At 31.6% G+C, this 25,060-nt stretch overlaps 1 protein-coding gene across 6 annotated transcripts in view; it reads right to left on the bottom strand.

Moving 5' to 3' along the window:
• The window catches only part of LOC113509640 (5'-3' exonuclease PLD3-like), a 53,570-nt gene that overhangs the window by 27,031 nt on the left and 1,479 nt on the right, over positions 1–25,060 (bottom strand). Inside the window, exon 1 of one of the 6 annotated variants that reach the window (XM_052899296.1) lies at positions 24,643–24,774. The exons of 2 other annotated variants lie outside the window; for them this stretch is intronic. Coding sequence is in view for 3 of the 4 variants with exons in the window: in XM_052899294.1 (XP_052755254.1) it covers positions 235–282 (48 nt within the window). In the remaining variant the exon portion in view is untranslated. Of the gene's footprint in view, positions 1–234; positions 428–1,984; positions 2,142–24,642; positions 24,775–25,060 lie in introns of those variants that run through there. 3 more of the 6 variants (XM_052899295.1, XM_052899294.1, XM_052899293.1) reach the window with 3 other exon arrangements.

Here is a 25,060-nt window from a genome sequence, read left to right as displayed (position 1 = left end):
ATTAATCTCTTTTATACCTATCAATTAATTAATAATAAAATACATATGAACCAGAAAGTTATTTATAATTCCAGAACAAGATTAGTATAATCGTATATTTTTTTCATAATTGCCATTAAGTACTATTACTTACTTAAACAGAACAAAGCAAATCTTAAGTCAGTGGAGAACTTTTACTATAATTTCTTTGTTACTTAGCGAGTTAATTCTAGGTTTTTAATATAATGTACTAACCTTAAATCTTTCAAGCAAATACTTAAAAGTTTTTACAAGGTAACCCATATTGATTAAAAAAATATAGGTATTAATATTCTTTTAGTTACAATTATCTCAAGTTAATTCATTAAAAAAGAAAAAAAAACAATAGAATAAACAATAACAAAAGACAAATGTCAATGACCACTAACATAGAGTACCTATATGAGAGCACAGATTAGGGAGACTAATAACTAGTTCGCCATTTTGTCCAAGGTTGCCAGATGACTATTTTAATTTTTACCTAAACAAAATATGTGTTTTTCTAAATCAATACGATTTACGGAAATTTTACCCAATCACAGCTTGTAACGTTTTTTACTACATTTTGCCATATACAATAAAGCGATAAACTAAGAAAAATAATCTCTTTTGATTCTATTTTTTTCTTCTTATGTATCTTTATTGTATTTTAGTGTCTTATATACTTTACAAGTACTAAAACAATTATCAAAATTTTTCAAAAAAATTGCTTAAATTTTTCAAGCTCATTTTGCTTTTTTCCAAAAATTTCTACAATAATTTCACTTCTTTAAAATTTTGCGATCATTAACATTTTACCCGAAATCGCGAAAAAAATATCCAATATGCCAACGTTGCTTTGTTAGAGGTTTGTAAAAAAAACAGATTGTCAATAATAACAAACTCACGTGTCATCATTGACTTAAAATCAATTGAAAATTCCAGACAAATTATCATAGTGAAGACTAGGCAGCATGGTCTCCGACCTTAGCCTGTTCCATAACGAAACAAACGTACTAAAAAAAAATCAATTGTAGGTAGTAATTACTTGATTTCTCAATTGAAGTGCTAATTTTGAAAAGTCAATTAAGATACAGAGAGCTTATCATTAATTAAACACCATTATATGTTAATGAAAATTAGAATTGATAAAGCTTTTTAATACTACCTATCTCATTTTTATGCGTTAAATTATACCGATGAAATAAAAAGTAATTACTCAAATCTTTTCTTCATTATAACGATAACACTCAACGTCTCTGAGTACCCTATCAAAGATTACAGTCGTAAATATATTTATTTAGACTTTTCACAAGTATAACGTAGGTACCACTTATGTATCATTAATCACTTACTCTAATTTCCTGTAATTATTCACGACTATGAAATGAACACTGTTATTATAAAACTACATCACTACGCTCCCGGTATGTACGTATTTGATAAATAATAAATCTAAACTAGTAATAAAAAAGAAATATTCGATTTTTTGTTTGTAATGAATAAACTTAAAAATTACTTAATGGACTTTAAGATTCTTTCACCTATGGAAAGCTACATAGGCTGTTCTTTATTAAAAAAAAAAACATGCAAACCAAAAGTGGGTCACTAATATATTATGATAAAGATACCAGATGACTTTTACAAGATGTTAATAACCTGAGATACGCTAATATATACACTAGATCCTCTGATAATGTTTTCACTTTTTCCGATGCAGTCGAAACAACTGTTCGTGAATGCCGTACTTCAATAATGTTACTTAAATTATTTTTTATGCGACTTTAATAAAAATAATTCTACAACATCTTTAACAGAAATTATTATTATATTAAATTAAGAAAATAATAGATATTTGTACTAACCGCAAATTATATTCAAATAGGTTCATATAAATCACTGGCCAGTAATTCAATTAAAGAAAAGTAATAAAAAATATTCAAAATACTTTTTATATATTATTAATATAAATATCTATAAAACTAACCATTTATCCAGACGTATATTAATCTTATTACGAGTTACTGGAAGTGAACACTTTCCAAGGCAGTTCTCACTTAATGAACTTGAAATACAACCACCATTAAAACATGTATAAAACTGCATTTTCGTAATCCTGGAGTTCCTTTTACGAGCCGTGCAGGCGCATTAGTAGCAAAAATATTACTGCAAAGCAAATGACGTCGGCCCCATGCCGCATTATGCATGTGCAATTTAAACTGTACAAAGCATGGCTTTTTTAAACTTGTAATTACACGGCACGTGATGTTAACCCTAAAGCAGCGAGGGCATTGTCAGTAATGGGGATTAGCGGCCCCATTACTACTAATTCTGGCAGATGTATTTGTAATAAAAGGGATGAGATTAGGTCGATCTTCCTGGAAGACGTTGAGGTTATATTTCTAATAAATTAGCCACTATAGATCCACTAACCTGACTTCATCCTTATCTGTCATCCCTTGCAAATACCCCACCAATTTATACCGATGACGCAGGCGATGGTCTCTTCATTAAAAAAATAATAAGGAATAGCAGGTGAAGATGAAGTTAGGTCAGACGTGAACTATCGTCACGAATTCATTAGAAATTAACCACGGTGATGTCTATGAGGACCGTGTGACAATCCACTTTAAAAGGTAATTTGAAAAAATGAAGCCGCTAGCCCCCAATCAATATAATACTCGTAAATCCCTACTGACTTTTTATAATTATAATAAACTAGATTATTAGATAGAATTTTTTTAATTCTCAAATTGAATTTCAAAAATCGAATTTTTAATATTCATATCCATATAATAATATAAGATATACATTTACATATACGTATTTAGGATTGTGTTCCACAAAAAAAAACTAACTTCAATTGTAGCAAACCAAACCAAAAGTTACTTTGATTTAAAAACTAAACTACTAAACTGAGTTTGGTAAAATTTCTATATGATTAATCTGTAGGTATATACCTCTTTTCAAATAAGAACAGATTTTTTTCAAATCTGTTTATAACTGAGTTAAGTAATAAACAAACAAAAATATAATGGAATTAAGTACCTTCTTCTTTTTGAAGTTGGTTGAAATGATTTTAATTTCCTAAATGCATATCATAACATTGTTATAAAAATATTTCTGGCCAGGCGGCTTGGTATGGAGTATTATATGTTTCACAGTTACTAGACACATTTAATAACGCGGTTTCTATTAGAAAAACAATCCTTACCGTCACTTTCGCAGCAAAACTTGCCGAACACTTGAAAAGCCTTGCGTGTTTATTCACTGTTACACCAATATGTATATCAGGATTATTATTTTTATTAACTATAATGATACGAAAATATGTGACTAGAATGAAATACACCCTATTTGAATATTCCACCGTGTCGTGTTAGCTCGTCAACTGTTTATATTATACTGTAACAAATTTTTGGTTGTGATTTTATACAAAATATCGTGGCTCCTATTCGAGTCATTAAGTTCACTGGCGCGGTTTTTCTGTAACGAACATGGCGTCGTGATCGCAGGCAACAAAGCTTTGCAGTAACACGGCTTGGTAAATGGCAATAAATACAACAATGTTATACAAGTCGGTTGGTACCCATTTAATATCACTGAAAGCTTTATAATGACATTGACTTTGAACTGAACAACATTTTAACATAAACGAAAATAAATAGGAAGAAATACGGAAATCAAATAAAATAAATCTAGAAAGGTAAAAAATCAAACAGTTTTATTAACCCGCAAACAAAAACTGAAGTGATTAAAAGTTGACATTTATCGCGTTCTTTTTTTCAGTGTTATGGGAGCAATATCGTTTACAAAAAGAATTATCAAAATCGGTTCATACTTTGTGATGCAATCGCATCACCAGGGTCTACCTTAGTGCCTCAGTCCACCTAGCACGTTTACAAACGATAAACTAATAACAACGCCCCCGACGACGATAAAATCAACAAAGAAAAATGACCAGTCTCGTTGTGTCACAGTCCCAATATTTTGTAAAAAGTCACTGCCAAATTTAATAGGCTTTACTAGTGCATGGCTCTTGTGCTGCCCTCTTTGAACATCGGCACCCACGGGTACTACCCAACCGACCACAATATATACTATTATATGTATGTATATATTGTAGTCATTATACTTAGTAAATATCTACAATCTCGACAATTCATGTGAAAAAAACAGAGAATTTTGTACGAAACTTTATTATGAATATTTATCGAGATAACCATAATAAATATAATTAAATATATAAATATCTAAGTGAAAATCAAATATTATTTTTATGTTAAATACATATTATCAGATAACTGCTCCTGCGTTATTGCTCAGATAACTAAGTTATCTACAGTAGATAATAAATATAAGGTGAGTTATTGTTTATTATATTACAGATTATTATTTGAAGTGAACACAACCATGTTTAGAAATTCATCTAGTTTTTATATGATTGTACAAGAAATGAAGATTATATATTTCAGGTATATGCTCATTTAGATCTTAGCAGTGCGTAGTGAACTCAACGGTCGAGAGATAGGCAGCAACGTTCCTCTTGAAATATCATTAAAGCTTAACTAAGGTTGCCAACCCGCCTGCCAAACGAGGCAACAACTAGCAAAACCCCATTGTAAGGGAAGCCTCTGTTCAGAAGTGGACAGTTGAAGACTGATATGATGACGATGACGATGAATGCATAGTCGAAACAAATAGAAATATCGAATGTCAAAATATTTGTCTTAAGTTATAGGAATGATAAAATATATATAACGACGATGTAGTAAATAAAAAATTTATAGTACCTATTGTTTTCTATAGGAGGCCCTTTTTTCTTACAAAATGCCGTTTTCCTAAATGTTCGAAACACATTACACTTCGCTAAGGAAAGACTAAGTGTACCTAATGGTAAATTGGTGCTTTATTAACTTGGTCTTAACTTTTTCTATTTTCATTTGGGTTAGGAGTATTTTAATTTTATGATATTATGGTATGATATGTGGGCTAAATTACTCGTATATTGATTACTTTGAACGTTACGCATAAACGGTTCATAAAGGACCTGGCCTCCTAAAAAATTTACATATGTATATACATTCAAACATATTTTACGGATCGCTCGCATCCTGGAAAATTAATATGCCTGTGGTAATACAATATGGATACGTACGTGTAATTATTTATCTACAACCATTTTTAATTTTTCACCGCATAATTACATTTCTGTTTTGCCAGAGTCCGCCTTTTGTACTAGACATTTTTTTTGTAATGCGGTCAATAAAGAATAAATATGTAACATAGAAATACCTGTTCAAATTTTACGGAGAACCTTGGTGATGTAACGGTTTAACCACAAAATAAAACATTAATACTTCGTACTTGTTTTTTTCATGGGCGGAATCGCCTTTCATTAGTTGCAGATTCGATTCCGGGCCAATACAAGTATTTGCACTCTGTATATTTGTATTAGTCTGGGCATGTTTTATGCTCTTGTATTTACGGAAAAAAAAAGTAATTTATGTATATCAATCATTTAGTACCCATTGCACCAACTGTGCTTAATTTAGAACTAGATAACATCTAACAAGTTATTTATTTATTTATTTTAAATTGTCTACGCCTACTTGTTGATGCTAAACAATTTACATAAGATTATATTCTTAGATACCCACTGAGGAATCAATACGAAATCTTTTATCATCGAATCTCATCCAATAATATTCATTTGATGGAATTCTACGAATATTTTACCATCGGAAAATCCAATCAATAGACAGGACCGGAAATTAACTGTTGACTCTGTAAGTCTGCCTTTTTATATATATACATACTTAAATTATGATCTTCCTGTAAATTTCGTTTAAAAAAAATCTACGATGATCGAATGTACGAGTTTCGTATCTACGATGCCGTAAACATAGTCATTTTACATAATACCGCAAACAAAATTTTTAAGCTTTGTTAAAATTAACTAACCTATCAAGTGGTTAATAAAATCCATGGATAAGTAATAAAAATATAATTTATATTACTTATCCATGGAACCACAACCAGATACAGCAATAAAAAGGAAAGTTGAAATAAAGAGCCATAATCCAATAAGGATAAGTATCCAATTAAATTGATCTTCGTGACGAAGATAAAAAATATATAGCCCGTAAAATAGGAACTTTATTATCTCAGAAGAAATTTAAAACGTAATAATATTGCATTCATTGTACAAAATTCGCTATTCCAGCCTCTCATCGAGTACTGCTTACAATTGTGGTTCGGATCACCTGGATACCAACTTGGTCTCTTAACCGGCCTATAAGAATTGTCGGCGATCTCAAACTCACAGGCGTTACCCTTAAATCTAAGGTGAAACCACTTGTACAATGTAAGGTATTCTGAAGAATTGTTTGAAGTGATGTCCACAACCATTTTTTGTCGTCACAATGCTCGCTATTGGTAGAGAATTTAACTTTACACACTATAACCTAAATGGTCGCGTACAGTGCAGTTTCACAGGAGTTTCTTCCGAACGCTCAAGCTGTGGAATGAGCTCCCTGCCGAGGTTTTAGCCTAGAAACTACAGTATATAGTTCTTTAAAAAAAAGTGTATAAGGTTTCTTCACGATCGACCATAGGCTAAAGAAACTGTTTATCATCTGACGGTTTATATGTTTGTTTACCACTCTAGTGGTATAAAAAATACAATTCCATAATAGCAAAGATCGTTTAACCAAATACAAACACGTTATCATACGTTATGTAGGTAAAATAGGTACGTATTTGGGCGTTGACCTTTTAGGTTGTTGGACGGTCTATATTGATAAGTACGTAACTAAAGTTCTATAACTGTAAATAAAGAATAATTACTATGGGGAAGATAAAAGTAATAGATTTTTACGCAAATATTGACACCTTTTTTAATATAATATAGTGAATATAAAGATTGCAAAATTTATAGACAATGTGGCCTAATGATTATTAAAATTTAATTTAATACAAAAAAAAAAAACCTTAAATATTGACAAAATTAATACAAGATTTCAAGTTCTTTCAAGATTGGGGAATAATTTGCAATCTGTTGACATATTCTAATAATCTGTTGAGATATATATATATATATATGAAATGTAGTAATGAACTTGCTATACAAATCCTGGTGATTTCATCTAATGATCTATTGTAAGTATACGTATCTACCTAAATAATCTGCAGTATAATTAATTGATTGATGCTGTATGTTTTATTATGATTGATGTGCGTAGCTTCCAATTTGGTGTTGATTTTCGTAGAAAACATACAACAGATGAATTTCAAACTTTAACCTTTTTACAGGTCATTCAATTGGCCGTTTTATAGTGTCTCTACTCATAAAAAGAGGGCCCACGGTCGCTCAGTAGGTATACATGTGTTTTGTAGCAATCAAATAAATGATGTATCTATCTATCTATTAAGTACTTGCAGTATCGCTTTTATGTATATGTAAATAAGATTCAAATCATAAATTTAGCCAACTCAAACATAAACCTTCATATAGACACTATCTAAATACAAAAAAATATTGGGAAACCGCATGTACCTCGTTTCGTGAAACGTTCTAATACAAGTAGCTAATCCATTAAGGTATCACGAACATAGGACTTGCAATCACACGCAGTATACCGCACCATCTAATAGGAAATTCGTGTAAACCACTTTAATCAATTCAAGAAAGAAAAGGACAGAGCATTTTTATTAAAAACGCCATTCCAGATAGAATAGGCGGCTAGGGACTAATTAATTTATTAAGTAATAGCCAGTATACACGATATCTGGGGAAATTCTAGGTTTCCTATAATGTTTTTGTTACTATTAATTGCAACTAGGTATCCAGTAAGAGTACCTACGCATAATGTTGGTCCTTATCATCTACAAGGACTTCAAATTTAGTTTCTTTTGCTTCATAAAAAAAAACTTATTAATAAAAATATTTCAATGGAAATAAATCTAAATATCCATACATTTATTAGGCTGAAATTTCATTAAAATTATGTAGAAATAATTCATTTCTTTTATGAATCATATCAATGATAATAACGTATACGTTTCAAAATAATCAAATGAGATAACTAAATAAACGTATTTTTCGCTATATACACACAAACAGATAGAATTTGAAATATAAATTTAAACAAAACAGTAATTTAAATAAATTTATCCATTCAGCTTCCATTCTCGTGGGACTCAATACACATATGGATTTAGGAATAACCTTGCACTTATTTCTGAAAATTTTAGAATATATTTTACAAGTTTCACTACAATCTTATTTACTTACTAAAGTACTATAGTCTCCATAAACTATGGTGCATTAATGGTGTCAGCAGCTAAAATCAATTGAAAATCAACTTCACAATTTGTTACCACGCAATTAGTTGTCAACCAGGACAATTTCAGTAAAGGTCATCAACTTTGCGTGTCGTGCTCAGTAGATAAACATTTCACTTGAAATGACTGAGTATCGATTGGAAAATGCCTGTCTCGATTTCTAAACTACTATGCAGGGATGGCCTTAATATTCTTAATACAACTAATATTCGTGCGAGAATGCAATAAATTTCATTTTATGCCCTCGTTCTTTTTTTTTTTTTTTTTTTTTTTTACAACACAGGGGGCAAACGAGCATGCGGCTCACCTGATGGTAAGTGACTACCGCCGCCCATGATCACCCACAACACCAGCGGCATTGCAGGTGTGCTGCCGGCCTTTTAAAAAGGAATATACTCTTTTCTTGAAGGTTATGTTGTCGTATCGGTTCGGAAATACTGCTGCTGGAAGTTGATTCCAAAGAATGGTTGTGCGTGGAAGAAAGCGCCTTGAAAAACGCACGCTGGAAGACCGCCACTCGTCCAGATGATTGGGATGAAACTTTAGTTTGTGGCGGGTTGTACGGTGGTGAAAATCAGCAGCAGGTATCAATCCGAACAATTCCTCAGAACACTCCCCATGATAAATTCGGTAGAAGATGCACAGAGATGCAACATCTCTGCGCAGTTTCAGTGGGTCGAGTCGGACAGTAAGGCGTTGACTACGCGCAGACTTGTGTCTTTTTTTGTTCTGCATTATACCAGAGGGAGACTTTATACAAAAGTCGTCTGCTTAGGTATCTCTGTTCCATTCGTGTTTCCGCCGTGCCTGCAGTTGTGTTTGCATGGTTGTGTTACAGTTTAAAGTATGGGATATGGCGATGAAAGTACAGGGTACAGAGGAATGACACCATAGTTTTTTTATGTATCTTAGAATGGCGAACTAGTTGACGGCCCACCTGATGAAAAGTGGTAACTGCCGCCTATAAACATGAGCAGTACTATGGGCATTACAGAGTATACTGTTTCGCCCATGATAAATATGTTGCCATTTCTGAGGACTCAGATATTATTCCTTTGTATCCTGTAAATTCACTGCGATATTCCACCCTTCAAACCGAAACACAGCCATGCAAACACAACTACTTCACGGTAGAAACACGAATGGGACAGAAATGCCCAAGCAAACGACTTTTGTACATAGTCTCCAATTTTTCAGGAATAGCAACGCTTGAAGGGTATTGGTAACACAGTATACTCTGCTATGTCCAATATTGTTTGTGTTTATAGGCGACGGTTACCACTATCCATCTGATGGGCTGCTAACTTGTTTATCATTCTAAGTTGCATTAAAAAATCAATAAATAATAACATACTACCTACGTTAAAGTAAATTTCTAGAGAAAATACAATATAGAATATTTTGTAAATAACAAGGTTACAATAAGCAGAACGTACAAAGTAAACGTTTATCTGAAACTCTTGTACCCTCGGGAATAACAATAATGAAATTCACCAAACGGCTGTCCTTTGTTTTGTTACGACTTAGGTACTCTAAAATATTCATGGATTCGACGCTATCTGAGATCACACGGGTGTACGAGTGGTCTTTGTGAAATGTAGGTAGGCACAGTGTACCCAAGGTCACTGTGAAATTTAAATATTGTCAAAGAAAACAGTGGGCAAACGGACAAAATGTACTGGACAGGTTACCATGGTGATATGTGTAATAACAAAATTAGGCAAATAGAGTCCGAAACATCGCGGCCTCGAGTCCGTACCCAAATAACGTATAACCTTGAATTTTGCAATGAATGCGTGAAGGAAATTGTTATAACCCCGCATCGCCGTTATTAAGAATTAGTGCGAGCAAAATACGACGTAATAAAAGGTAAATGCGATTAATATGCGCAAATAGAGTTCCGTTCCGACAGAATGTAATTAACTTAAAATAAAAAAGTGAAAGCAAGATAAAAATATTGCTCAGGTGGCATAAAAAGAACGCCAGAATAAATCTGAAAGTGATCCCGTAGCAAACGTAATAAGTATGTAAATTAAAGAAAATACTGAATTGTGGAATGACGTATTTTTACAAATTAAATTTTTGCAAAATAATATCAAACAGGTAATTAAAAAAATATTTAAAGATAAAAAAATTCTTTGAGATCACTACCAGCTGGTATGGTGCCTAGGATACTTGCTGCATTTCCATGCTGAATAGCAATGGAAATGCGTTGACCAAAGTATAGGTCAGCCTTCTGGTCACCAGAGGTTTTCACCAGCCGGCGTAAAATCTCTTTGAAAAGATTCATCGCCTCGGGGCCCCATGGACGCAGAGTTTCAACTCCAAACGCCACAAATATATATCTATTTCCAAAGGATGAAATAGCATAGATAATAATAATAATAATAATTTATTTCAAAATAAATATTACATTTTAAATATAGGTAAAACTCTGCTCCCTAAATAGGTAAATCCTGTACTTTAGGATAAGCAGTGCTCTTCCCTATACGGCATAATGACACAAAATTATATAAAAAAGAAACAATAAAAGTTAAGGTACTAATACAGTAATAATTTAATTTGTCCAAATAATATTTTGTAAATGAAATCTTGACTGTGTAATTTGTGAATGTATGGAATGGATGAGTTATTTCAAAATGGCAGTCATAACCTAAGATACTACTAATAATAAATCTTCAGTTTCATCGAACAGTTTCATAAATAGAATATATATAGTATAATTAATTATATTCTTATATTTTATTTTAAATAAAGTAGGGGAAATTTGAAATTGAATCAATGTAAAAAATAAGTTCGTTACGAATTTATTTTTCGACCGACATCAGAAAGGAAGTTAATTCCGTCAGTGCTAAATCTATTTAAAAAAAATATTTTATAACTGAAAAAACGTACTTATAGATTGATCCCATGGAAATTTTATCAAAGTCGGTTCAGTACTTTAATTTTTACACCAAATAATTGTTTTTTTTTTTATAATTATAGTCGGTTTTTTTTATGGGGCAGAATCTTTAATTATTTTAGAAACTGGTCAATTTCACTAAATGCCTATTAATATATTTATCCTTTCCGGCATCAATATTCATTTTATAAACTTTCCTTCAGTATATTATTAGTATGATAGCAATTATGTTGAACTAGAAGCATTGTGTAATCCCTTCAAATATAGACATAGTACATTAAATATATTTTACCTTATATATTAAAAACGAAAATAAACGCAGATATATAGTATTACAATGTTACATAAGCTTATATAAAGTTTGACAAATTGATTCCGAATTGAGAATCCCGGAAAATCAATAACCAATTACAGTTGTTGACAATAGTGTGTTACCTAAGAAAAATATTATATCATTCTTAGGGATATTTTATTATTAGCGTACAGTTTATAATAACATATGTTACATAAATTTCATACATAATGAAGTCATGTGTAATATATTTATACATACCTACTTAACTTTCTATTATCTTTGTGTTCATATATAACTTAAGCATTGTTAATAGTTAATAATTATAATACATAATTATATGATAAGTACCTAATATTTAAATTGCCGTGTGGTCCTTTGCATAGAATGGGCGAGCCCTTTCTCGTGGGTGTCATAAGAGGTGACTAAGGGAACTTAATGATCGAGTGATGGGCAGCAGCGTCCTCTTAAAACATCGTCAATGGCTAATTACAGTTACCAATCCGCCTGCTAAGCGTGACAACTACTGGTAAAACTCACCTTTATGGGGGAGACCTTTGTTCAGCAGTAAATAGTTAATGGCTGATTTGATGAATATGATGTTAAGTATTTTAAATCTGTCTAAATAAATAAGTAACTCTTGTAGAGTGCAACAGCTACGGCGTAGCGCTACGACACTACGTCGTAGCTGTCACTGTCTTATATACGAGTATAAAAAATTAAACTTTCAAATCAATAAAGATAAAAATTAGTTTCATATTAATCTTTAATTAATTTTAAATGTTTAAATGTTTTTTATAATTTAATTCTATACATATTTTTTTAATGGGTGATAAAGGTATGGTAACCCTGCCTGCGCTATACCAGAGGTATTACGCGCGCGTTGCCGACCCTGAAGAAACCTCTTTACTGCGCTATTGGTATACATTGGCGAGGCTCCAGTGAGAAATGACAGATGAGGATGAAAGCAGGTCAGTTAGCCCTTCCTAACAAATTCAACTAGAATTAACCACGATGATTTCCAGGGGGAACTACGTGGAGGTCGACCTGACAGGGTATATTGCTAGTGATGGGCTTATTTGACCCCATTACTAACAATCCCTTTCCCCCGTATTCTATACTTTTTATACTTACTCAAGACTTATTTTACAGTCTAAGTAATTGAAGTAACATAATACGAATACTTTTAAATTAATAATTGTTTTAAGAAACCTCTTCAATTTATTTAATACGCATATATGGATTAATTTAAGCCTCTTAATTTTTTATTCTTTTGTTCATTGTAAACTAACGCAGTCTGAGAGTCAAATTATAATACCTTTATAATAGTGTGTTTCTATTGAATGAAATTATTATCCAATAGTAGTATTGTGTCGAGTTAATCTTGATTTAATATTCGTAGCTTTCCACGGCGTAGCACAATAGAAGCATAAGATTAATTTATTTATAATATTCTCAATTAATATAGTCCCGGCATAGAACAAGCCACCTCTTCATTTATCGTAGGTGTCGTAGAAGGCGACTAAGGGAATGTAATAATCAAGGGAAGGACCGCAACAACTACGATTGCCAACCCGCCTGCCAAGCGTAGCAATGTGACCAGCCCATTGCCACTTCAGCTTGCTTATCCTTCGGGCTATGTCGATTATTTTATTTTATTTTTTTGCGGATATCCTCGTTTCCGATTCTATCACGCAAGACTCCGAGCTCGATCCGGCGAGCTATGAAGAGGGCTATGCTCGGAGTCTCTTTATTTGGTAACCTGTAATACAGGTATTCTTATACCTATCTCAGGCACCAATCTCTCACAATTATATTTATAATTTGATTACTCATGTCTCATTGTATCTCACTGTCATGAATTGTGAAGAGAAAATAAATCTATTATTATTATTATTATTCAGTGCTATTTAATAAATATATGACGCTAGCAAAGTGTTTCATTTTAAAATAATTAAATTGTGCTCCACAATAATAAACCGACTACAAATGTGACAAAAACAGTTATTTTGATTTAAAAATTAAACTACTGAATCAATTTTGATAAAATTTCTGTGGGAGCAATCAATAAGCATATGTTTTCAGATAAAAAAAGAATTTCCCAAATCAGTTCACAATTGACGAAGTTATGAAACATAAAAAAACAACCTATTTGAAATTATTTTTTAAGCCGGTTTATCAACCGACAGTATTATATCGTCTGAAATTGTTGTGGGTATGTTAAGTGATTCCACCACCAATTCTGTGCCGATTTGCATGATTCTTTGCACAATCGAAATATATCATTTATGTTAGTCTCATATGAATGTTTCTATGATTGCCGTTTTTCGTTTTTGAACCAAAAGAGTATTTCTTGAGAAGCAAATTTTATTTATGGATACACGAATCCACGTTATTAATCCAAACACTTATAATTATATATATAATTTAATGTGTATACAAAACCTTTATTATTCATCGGTCTGTGTGTATTCTCGATTAAAGTCATTATTCTATTGTTTTTTTGTAAAGCAAAATATACTTTTTAACAAGTAATTACTACGAAATTCGAGAGCACTGACCACAATTTGTACACTTTCACATTCGAATTCAATTGTATGCTTTACAAGTGTTTAAACCAATTTAACTTGTTGTTAAAATAATTAATTAATACCTACACCGCAAACCGCGTTTAAATTTTGTATACAATTATATTGTATAAGGTCAGAACAGAACAATTCACGTTCACATTCAACAATCACAAGTATTGCCGATAAACATCACAATACTATGTGCCATACGATGAATCACTCGATTTGACACAATTCAATCGACATTTCAATCGAACTGTTGACAATATGCCACAAGATCGCGTGACTGACTGCGTTAAAAGTCCATTGTATCGTACTGCGGTCGTTTCCAGCACAAAAAGTTTCTAGCGCGGCATTTGAAACTGACTTTTTTTACCCTACACTACGACCTCGTCCTAGCAATGAATTAATAAATTAAATAGCATATTATTCAAGTAAACATTCATCCTATTATTTTTTTATACCACAAAGGTAGCAAACAGGCATACAGCTCGTCTTATTGTAAACGTAGCTCTCTGTAGCCTATACACGCTTGCAACACTCGAAATAATCACGCGTGCATTGCCAACCCTAAAAAAACCGTAATACACACTTTTTAAAAAATCTCGTAGTGTACTCTCTGTAGAAAACTTCGGTAGAACGCAAAGTATAGCCGAGAATCTTTACAAAATCGGGACTCTAATAAAACATTAAAATTAATGAACATAAAGCAATGTCTGAGAAAATTTTTTTTACAACTTAAAATGACAAACGAAGCTAACGGTCCAAGTATTGTAAAGTGGCAACCGTCGCCTATAGATATGAATATGACTATGGACATAACAGAATATACTGTGTTGAATTCTAATAGAAATATTTAATCAGAACAACCTCAATTACAAATAATAAACAATATTTTTCCAAGCTTTTATTTTATATTTTCCAGATTTTTCTTGAAATTTCGATGCATAGATATGTTCAATGACATGAGTACCACCATAGAATAAGTAGGTATGCTTAACATGCTACCACTACAACAAGACATAGGTCAAATGTCAAAGGTTAACGCATGCTAGAAAGAAAATTTACGATATGGTTTTTATGTTTCTGCAGGGCTTTATATATTATTATTATCCCAATTTATGTCTTATATGGTATCGATAAAAAAGACATTTTATATTTACACAGATTTTGACATAGATATTTTAAGATATATGTATGTTCAATAACTAAATTTAATCAGAATATTTAGAAGCATCCCAAAAACTTGAGGCGTATTTGACAAATTTTACTCATACATCGTATTCATTTATTTATTCATCGATGATGAATAATTTCTGTTGAAACGAAGATGTTGATAAATGAAACAATGCATGTGACGATTGCTTCAATATAAATTCCCATTTTAGAGTAACGGGTAAAGAGACAAACAAGAAACTTTTAAATGAAATAAATTCGCTTGCAAAAGTTTGTACGTTAAACCATCTTGTAAATGCAAATTACTTTTGAAACAGTTTACGTTATCGAAATGTCTCAAAATTCAGTCATTCAAAAAATACATGTTTATTGGCTAGAAGTAGTCGTATATAAGTGTATATATATTTTAATAATATTAATTTGTTTGTTTGTTTGGTTAGTACATATTTATTTCTTCAGATATCTAAAAATTTTATAACTTTGTGTTTTACGTACACATGTGAGTAGTATTTATATATTTCAATGTATTTGTGTATATGTTTATATATATGTATGTATATATATTTAATAATAATATGATATACCTAATTTTCATCATGCCTTTGATCAAATTGTTTATAATTACTCCTCTTTGTCCAAAGATTGCCTGGAAGAGATCGCTTTTAGCAATAAGGTCGCTCATTGTTTTCTTACTGTAATTATTTCTTATAATTGTTTGTATCTATAATAAGTTTACTATTGTAATCTTTTGGAAGAAACAATAAAGAGTATCTATCTATCTATATATAATAACAAGATAAGTATATCTTCCAGAAGTTCAATAGAATCAATGTTTACAAACATGTAAAATTTCATGGTACTCTTTAAATATAAGATACAGCCTTTTTTGAGATGTATTTCTTTTTTATTTTTACTTAACTCGGTATTCCGCTCTGTTAAAACTGTGACTACATAAAAATATTTTCTTTGAGTAAAATTCCATTTCTTTTTTTACTTCGCATTTTAGAAATAATAAAGTATTTATAGTTATCTAAGGTAGAAACCCTTTCATGTTCCGTTCGTTTGTTTCACCCTACATCTACAACTACGTATTTATTATAGCATTATAAATGTACAAGGTGACCTGCAACTGCGCGTTGTTTTGTTTTGCGTTTTTTCAACAATTCCGTTAGTATTTTTCTCTATGTTATAAAAAGTATGCATTCGACATTCAATTTAAAAATAAAATAATATTCGTTCTACTTATTTTAGCGGCCTTCATAATATTCATTCCAATTATGTTATGTTTAAAAATAACCCGTTGTTTTTGTTTGCGTTTCTTGATGTTCAATTTCAAGAAACATCAGCTTATTGTAAATAGGTTCAAGTACGTTTAAACTGAATGAAAATCACGAATAATAAACAGAATAAACAGATATGTTTTGTTCATTTGTAGACAGATACATTTGATTGAAAAAGTTTGAATTTAGAACACGGAGTGCTTTCTTCAATTCTGATATTGCCCGATCGCTATAAAAAGTCCTTTACCACACCAAATACTATGTGTACAGCAAATTTTATTATGATTACTTGAATCGTTAATGCTATAACAACAAATGATAAACAAACTTACATTCACATTTATAATACAAAAAAAATTAATAGAATTAATTATTATAATAGAATATTAATCATATAATTATTAATAAATAATTAATAATATTATTAATTATTATTTATTTATTTATTTATTTATTATTAATATTATTAATTATTTTAATAGAATCGTGTTTTTGAGAGGGCGTCTAGTGCTCCCTGGGTTCCCACTAGTACCTGCTCGTTGTCATTTTGCGAGAGAAACCCTTACTTTATAGCTACGCCACTAAAGAAATCTGTGAAAGTAAACGAATATCTGACCCAAATAAGAATCAGTCTGCTGATGTCCAATATTAATACAAATTGAATATAGTTTAATTGAATGTTGTGTAATAATTTCAACAAAACTTAGTAACATTTCCATTAGCCTCTATTAAAGTTGATTATTTACGATATTTTACAAAATTAGTATAGCTATCTTAATGCCTTATTTTTGAAAAAATCACATAATATTGTTTTCTATTTATTTATCAGAAACCAACGGCGTTACAGTTAATATTTACAGGCTAGTATTTAAAATATTAAGGGTAATAACAGGTTTCTTATTCTTTCAAAAGTACAGAATTGGTTTGCGCAGAAAAGGAAAAGTACAATGCGGATATGCGATCACAAGACACTCAAGTACATATGTTTACAAATGTATGTATGTTACAATATATTCAGTACTGTTACATTTATTTTATACATTTATAAATATAACAGATTCTACATTACTACTATTTCCAATTTAAGTTAGAATCTATGTTTATCTACGCCACTCACATTCAGACTTTTTGATGGCTATCCGACCTCATCCCACATTGCAACGTGATGTGTAGTCGTTACGTAGTCTTGCCACGAGACATTCTCCACATTGTACATTATGTTGTTAGCCGTAAAGTGCAGATTTTACGTATGTCTCCGTCCGTGAAGGCACTTAGATAAAGTATTTTTAGACTCTATTATTCTTTTATATTTTGGAACATACATATTTTATAAACAGACTATGTCACTATGTCATTACCAGAGGGAGACTTTGTATAAAAGTCGATTGCTTGGGTACCTCTACCCCATTCGTGTTTCAACCGTGAAGCAGTTGTGATTGCATGGCTGTGTTTCGGTTTGAAGGATGGGATATGGTGTGAATTTTCTGGGTACAGAGGAATAACACCTGAGTCCTCAGGAATGGCAACGCATGGGGGGGTATCATGGGCGAAACAGTATACTCTGTTATGTCCATGGTACTGCTCATGTCCATAGGTGACGGTTACCACTTTCCATCAGGTGGGCCGTCAGTTTGTTTGCCATTCTAAGTTAAAAAAAAAAAGTCAAAACCTACTGTTTACTGATGGCTACAAAAAGAATTAAAGAATAAATTCGTGCCTTCGATTGTGACTTATACATAGCTCGTAAATATAGGTCTGCGCAGACGAGAAACAATTTGTTGAAGGATAAAATTTCCCTTTGTTTTCCACGTCTTCCTATGCTTATAAGTCCAAAAAGTGACGAATTCTCGACGTACATTTTAATTCAAAATTTTGCAAGTACACGGCCTACACAAAGGGAAATTTTATCGGCGAATAAAAGTTTAATGTTTGTTAGTACAGGACGCCTACGAATTCATAGAAATCAAAGGCAAGGATTTACATACAAATACTATACATAAATATGATATAAGTACATAGTCGAGAATCAGACTTATTGGTAACAGTAGCTATATTCCGTGTCTCCACTGCGTAAAAAAATTATAAATTAATTAATCAGAATATGTTCTGTCTGTGTAGCAAAATTTTATGTCCGTTCAGTTATATAAATTTGATTACTAACATCCAAATATTTTTAGAATATATCATATTTATTATAATAGTATTACAGAATTATTTAAATCCATACAGAATTGTATACCGCTACAGAAAATACAGACGAATTGGGAACCGTCTACTTTTTAAATGCCATTAAAAATTAAACATATTCCAATTTTTTTTTTGTAATGAAATGTTTGTTTGTCATGGTTAAACTCAAAAATTCAACAGATTATAAAAATTGTTTCATCAACAGAAATCTACATTATCAACGAGTAACGTAGGCTCTATTTTTGTTTCGAAAATTCTATCTACTCGTGCGAAGCCGAACCGGATCTCTAGTCAATAATAAATCACACCGACCTTCCACTAATATGTTTAGGTACAAGCCGGTATTGTTTTATTAAGATCAAAACAACATAGTCTCGCGTCAGGTGTACGAAACAACTGAAGCAGTGGCATTTGTTCATTTTTGATAATATTTTGGTGGGCGGCACTGTTCGTTGTATTAATGAGGTTATTAAGCACACCTGTTGATATGTATATCTTAATGTCAATCATTATGAACAAAGGTCAATCATTATGAACAAAGGTCAACCATTAGAGTATCTTAATAATATAATTAAATTAAAATTTTCAATAAGAAAAAAACTACTGGTTTAACTTACGTGTAATAAGATCGAGAAAAACTCGACTCGCTCAAAGAGTCGAGGCACTCGGTCAGACTCGTGCTCACGTCACAGTCACTCATGACTAAGGATCACGAATTGATTCCGAAACTAGTCGAGCTTTTTCGATCTAATTACACATAAATTAAACGGTACTTATTACATTAAATAAAAATACTAATAGCATATACTATACTTAATCTATAAACGACACTAACGTTGAATATGACAAATAGTTATTAAAAAGGGTTTTGTCTTTTTTAATCTATTTCAAAAAATATTCAATTGTATTTGACGTGATGCCATGAAATTTTGTCGAAAATTTCGAATCGAAATATATCAAATAGGTATAATAGTCGATTTATTGAACAATAGATAGAAACTTCATTTCAATTTTCGATAAAAAGACAGCTACGCTTGCTGGACAAATAGTCTTTCCCATAGACTGCCAAGGAGTATGTATGTTTTCAAAATAATTTTATTAAAAAATTCAAGCTTTCATACGTAGATATTGCATTTGATTCCATCGGACAAAAGCATAGGAACAATATGACAAATGATAAGCAACTTTCCAATTTCCATTGCCAGTCCAGCTCATTGCCACCATAATATTTCATTGTCACCCTATTTACATACCTAAGTAGACAGACATTTCAGCATATTTGGCGCCTCCAATAAATGCTTGAAAAATCGATTACATATTTACAAATTGAACCAAAACTACTCGTACATATCGATGAAGCTAATCGAAAGCAATATTGTAGTATTTTTATGTTATTCAAATATACTGATCCTTAATAAAAATCCTATGTCTGCTCACAATAATAACGCCTATATGATCAGTTATATAATGTTTAAGGCGAAAACAATATTTATAAGTTTGAATCCTCTTTTGGGGCCTCCGTCGTAGCATATAAACTCCTTTGTATCATGGTCTAGCGAATTGTACATTTTATACGCAGTTGTTTCGATAAAAAACATGTCTAGATTTTTTCTAAACAAGACGAATAAGAAAAATCTAAACTTCATTAGAAATGGAAAAGGCATAATGTACCGTTTCTCTCTTCAACGTAGTTTACAAATGTCAGAACATACATGAAAAAGACCGTTGAATCGAGACCTTCACTTTACTTGAAACGAAATACAATTTACTTACAAGAATGTCTAGGTGCCTACATAGACAGATAGAATAAGTGATTTGCTTTTCAAAGAAACGGGGTTAATCGTTAAGCCGTTTAGGTGTGACAGCGAACCAAAAATTAATGGGCACGCAAAGAAAACATTCTACCGTGGCTATACAAATTATACCGCCATTAAAATGATTATAATACATATCTATTCATCGATTAAATGTTTCATAATCCAAATTTATTTATCGACCTTGCCTTATTGTATTAAATATTAGACTATCATTGAATTTTTACAATGCCAAGGTCGAAAGCAAACGTGTCCACAAATTATTAGTAGATATATGATATAATCATAAAATTTTAGGAAAATATTGTTTTTGTAATAATAATTACTATTATATTTTGTGTGACTCACCAAAGTAGGTATCACCCCATAAAGGGCTATGGACATCACCCCATATCATTATAATCTTGATACGATATGGTGGATACCAATATAGAGCGTAAAATTTGAGTTAGACCAATCGAGCTCCCGTTCTCGGAAAAGTAATAAATTACTGCATCAGTATTCTTTATCATTCTCACTATAATGTAAGAAACGAACCAGGAAACAAAACCCAGTACACTGAAGAAGAGAAGAAAACTCAAGACTTTGTTTCTGATACCAAACAGTTATGGTTCACTAACTTTCGGTTTGAGGAATGAAATGTAGCAATGAATCTCGTCTCTATAATTTCAAACCTCTGAAGCAGCTCATATAAGAGTTACCACCGATGTTACTATTTGTAGCCGACGCTTACCATTTTCTACGATGTGAACCTTCAATTTTTGGGGGGGGAAAGGGATTGTTAGTAATGGAGACTGAGAATCCTATTGTTAGCAATATACCCAACCAGGTCGACCTCCTCGCGGTTCCCTCTGAAAACTATCATGGTTAATTCCTGATGATCATTCTGGGCTAACTGGCCTGTTTTCATTCTCATCTATCACCCTTCATTGGTGCTCCGCCAGCGTATCCCATTAACGCAGGCGGGGTTACCATACCATTTTCACCCATCAAAAAAACCTTCAATTTCTTTATTTTTCGTGTTATAAAAATGCATAAAATACTCAACAAACACCCTTCGAACGAGAATAAATTCGGGAAAACTCAGACAGATGATAACTCTAGGAATATAATCCATCTAACTATCCATCCATCTAACTTGTAAATAAAAACAGTAATAAAAATCCAGTAAATTAAGATTGATTCTGATGAAAATGAAAAATACTCATAACTTGTTTTAAATATAGAGGCAAGTAAGTTATCTACGAGTACCTACAGCAAAATAATTAACTTAAAAGCAACTACCATTAGAAATATAGTTTGTGACTCCATCACGCTTAAACGGCTGAACAGATTTTAATGAAAGTTAAGTTAAGAATTGACAATTTTCATCATATAAATTGACTTATTTAAAAAGCGCTCCAATAGCTAAGTGTAATCTTAGTTGTGCAAGAAGATACTTACTTAACTATTAGTGAACATTTGTATTTTGACAAAAATATATTTGAAAAATTCAGAAGCAAAATATAAAGTACCTAGGTACAAATTTTTTTTAGTGATATATTCATAAGCAACTTATCTACGATTATATTAGTTTGCTATAAGACTACTTTCAAAATAATCAATCAAAAATATTTATTGAAAATTGATCAAATTACTTTTTTTTTTATTCACAGATAGATACATAGATAGATAGATATATCGTTTATTTGTTTGTTACTAATCACACACAACATGTTCATAAGAATAGATAATACATAAAACAACATAAGATTTATAAAATTGTGTTATTATGTGTGATCTGCAGCAATACAAAAAGGTCAAAGCTCAGCGTGGAACATTGTTCAAGGAACAAAACACTGATTTTCAGGTTTAACCCATTTGAGGGTACGTGAAAATAATAATTAAAATAACTATAAAATAAAAAGAGCAATATTTTTGGTGATTGTCTGTGCGGTGTGTCTATATACACACCTATAATAAAAATTCAGATAGGTAATTCTAATAATGCCACATTTCTGCACGCTTCCGTAAAAACCATAGACTTAGTATAACATACTACACTTTATAATCTAAGCTAAGAAGATATAAAATATTTTACATTAGTCTTACTTTTTAGTATAATTCTTAAGTCGATTAGGCCACTACGCATTTTATAGTCTAGTGTGTTATGACATTTCTTTACTTAAAGCAAATTTACTTCTGCCATAATATTGTGAAGGTATCGCAGGGGCGTGCTAAATGCGGCGCTGGCCACAAAACTAGGCCACACATAAGTAGGGTGCGATTTCGATATCGACTGCTCGTTTCGTGCTATTACAAGACTATGATGAATATTTTTTTTACTATTTAAAGTCCCTAAGTGTACCTTTTCCTATTTTTTTTTTATAGATGAAGATAAAATGGTGCACGTGCCTATGCTAACAATGTATAATAGTGGAACCCCAATAGAAAATGACGACGAAAACACCTTTTTTTTTTGATGGATGATACCTAATGGAATGGTATAGTCTGCGTCCCCGTCTGCGCTATCAGTATACACTGGCGGGGCACCAGTGAGGGATGATTGGTGAGGATGAAAAAGCAGGTCAGTTAGCCCATCGTAACGAATTTAACGATAAATTAGTCACGATGCTTTCCAGGAGGAACCTCGAGGAGGTTGATCTAATAAGATATATTGATAGCGATGGGAACTAACCTCCCCATTACTAACAATCCCTTCCTCCCCCCAACGAAAACAGCTCAATTGTCCCATCGTAAGGAAGTTACTAAAGATTAACTACGAAACAAAACAACCTGTAGTAAATTCGTCACGATAAGACCGCGAGCAAAGGGGACCGGGTGGAGATCAACCTAACAGTGTATATTGCTAGCAATGGAGACTACCATCCCCTTACTAACAACTTTCTTTCCCCTTTATTTTCCAATCAGGTATAATCTAGATAATGAGTAATTTTGTTTTACCTTGAACTAATACAGATATTAAATTTAAAAAAGTCTTCAATGACAATATTCTCTTATTATCTATATTAAAAGGAAAAAAAATTTTTACGTGTATTTTTATAAATACAAATACTATATCACTAATATTAACATTTATTGCAATAAAAATTATATGAATTTTTAGTTCTAGATTTATGATCATTAAAAATCAGTTTTTTAAATAACTATCGAAAAAAAACCAGTTAAGTGCAAATTGAACATACACACCAACATACACCCGTACATAACATAATCTTTGTTTTTAGGCGAAAAAATTATTTCCTGTTATATACTTAGAAATATTTCTTATAATATTTCTATATATTTTTATATATTGTATTTATTATATTAGACTTTTCGCTTCACAAACTATGAAGATAAGGAGAAAAGTGTAAGTTCTTTCAAATTTTCGATCACAAATCAAAAATTGTGTAAACAAGCATACAGCCACTTGCTTTTAGGAAAACGAGTTTAAAGGAGTAGGTTTTGATTTCTACTAAATCAATCATCAATACATAGTATAATAAAATTGTAAACTGATCGCTGTCTGTACATGGAAGATATATAAGAAAAACTATTATAGAGGGGATTTATAAACGCAATAGGACCCAAAACAAGGATTTTTAAATATTTCGTTTTTTTTGTTTACGTTTGTGCACGCTAGTCTCAGAAACGGTTCAACCAATTTGAATGCGGTTTTCACTAATGCGTTGTAATCCACTTAATATTTAGTGTTTGTTTTATTTTTTAAGTCCTGTATCAGCCTTGCTCTGTAATACTTTGAGTACCTCTTCTTTTACTCATATCATTTTTTACATTCATACATCTTGTCTGAATTGATTTAAATCATTATCTGTGTATATATGTACATATGTATAATTATGTCAGTACTCCCGAATCGATCGTTTACTTAATATTTAGATGTCAAACACGAAACAACATAACAATACTGGGGCAGGGTCAAACGGCAAGCCCACAGCGTCTGCTGGCCGCGAAGCGATGTCTTCCTCTAGTAAAATCGATATACTATAATTGTCACTTCACTATTATAAAATAATCATTTAAAAAGAAAAAGAACTGCCTGTTCTAAATTTAAATGTAAGAAATTACCGCCTACCTGAAACTCAAGTTGAAACAGCTTGAAAAAATTTCACTCCCTACAAATGTAACGGATAAAAAATATTTATGATTAAATGTACATATTTGCACTGTATTGGTCGTTTATTGCCAATGAACAATGAATGTGAACTGCACGACTGCACATGCTCCACTATATATCTTTTATGGTGAAGACAAGACAGGGACGAATGTTATAGATTATAAAAAATTCAAACGCGTCAAAAGTGTTGCGCGGCTTAAAACATTTTAATGTTGTTATTGTAAAGTTTGTTAAAACTGATTCTTATTTAAATTCAGGGCCTGCCTAATTCTACTGGCGTCCCTGGACAAATTTTTGACGACGGCTACTTCCCCCTCTTCCCTGGCGAGGAAAATAAACGAGATCTCCATCTTTTACTGAGGTGCCTCCAAGCAAA

The sequence above is a fragment of the Galleria mellonella genome, unplaced genomic scaffold (genome assembly GCF_026898425.1).
Source record: "Galleria mellonella isolate WM207_F2 unplaced genomic scaffold, CSIRO_AGI_GalMel_v1 utg57, whole genome shotgun sequence".
Taxonomy (NCBI): domain Eukaryota; kingdom Metazoa; phylum Arthropoda; class Insecta; order Lepidoptera; family Pyralidae; genus Galleria; species Galleria mellonella.
This window is presented reverse-complemented; position numbering and strand designations above follow the sequence as displayed.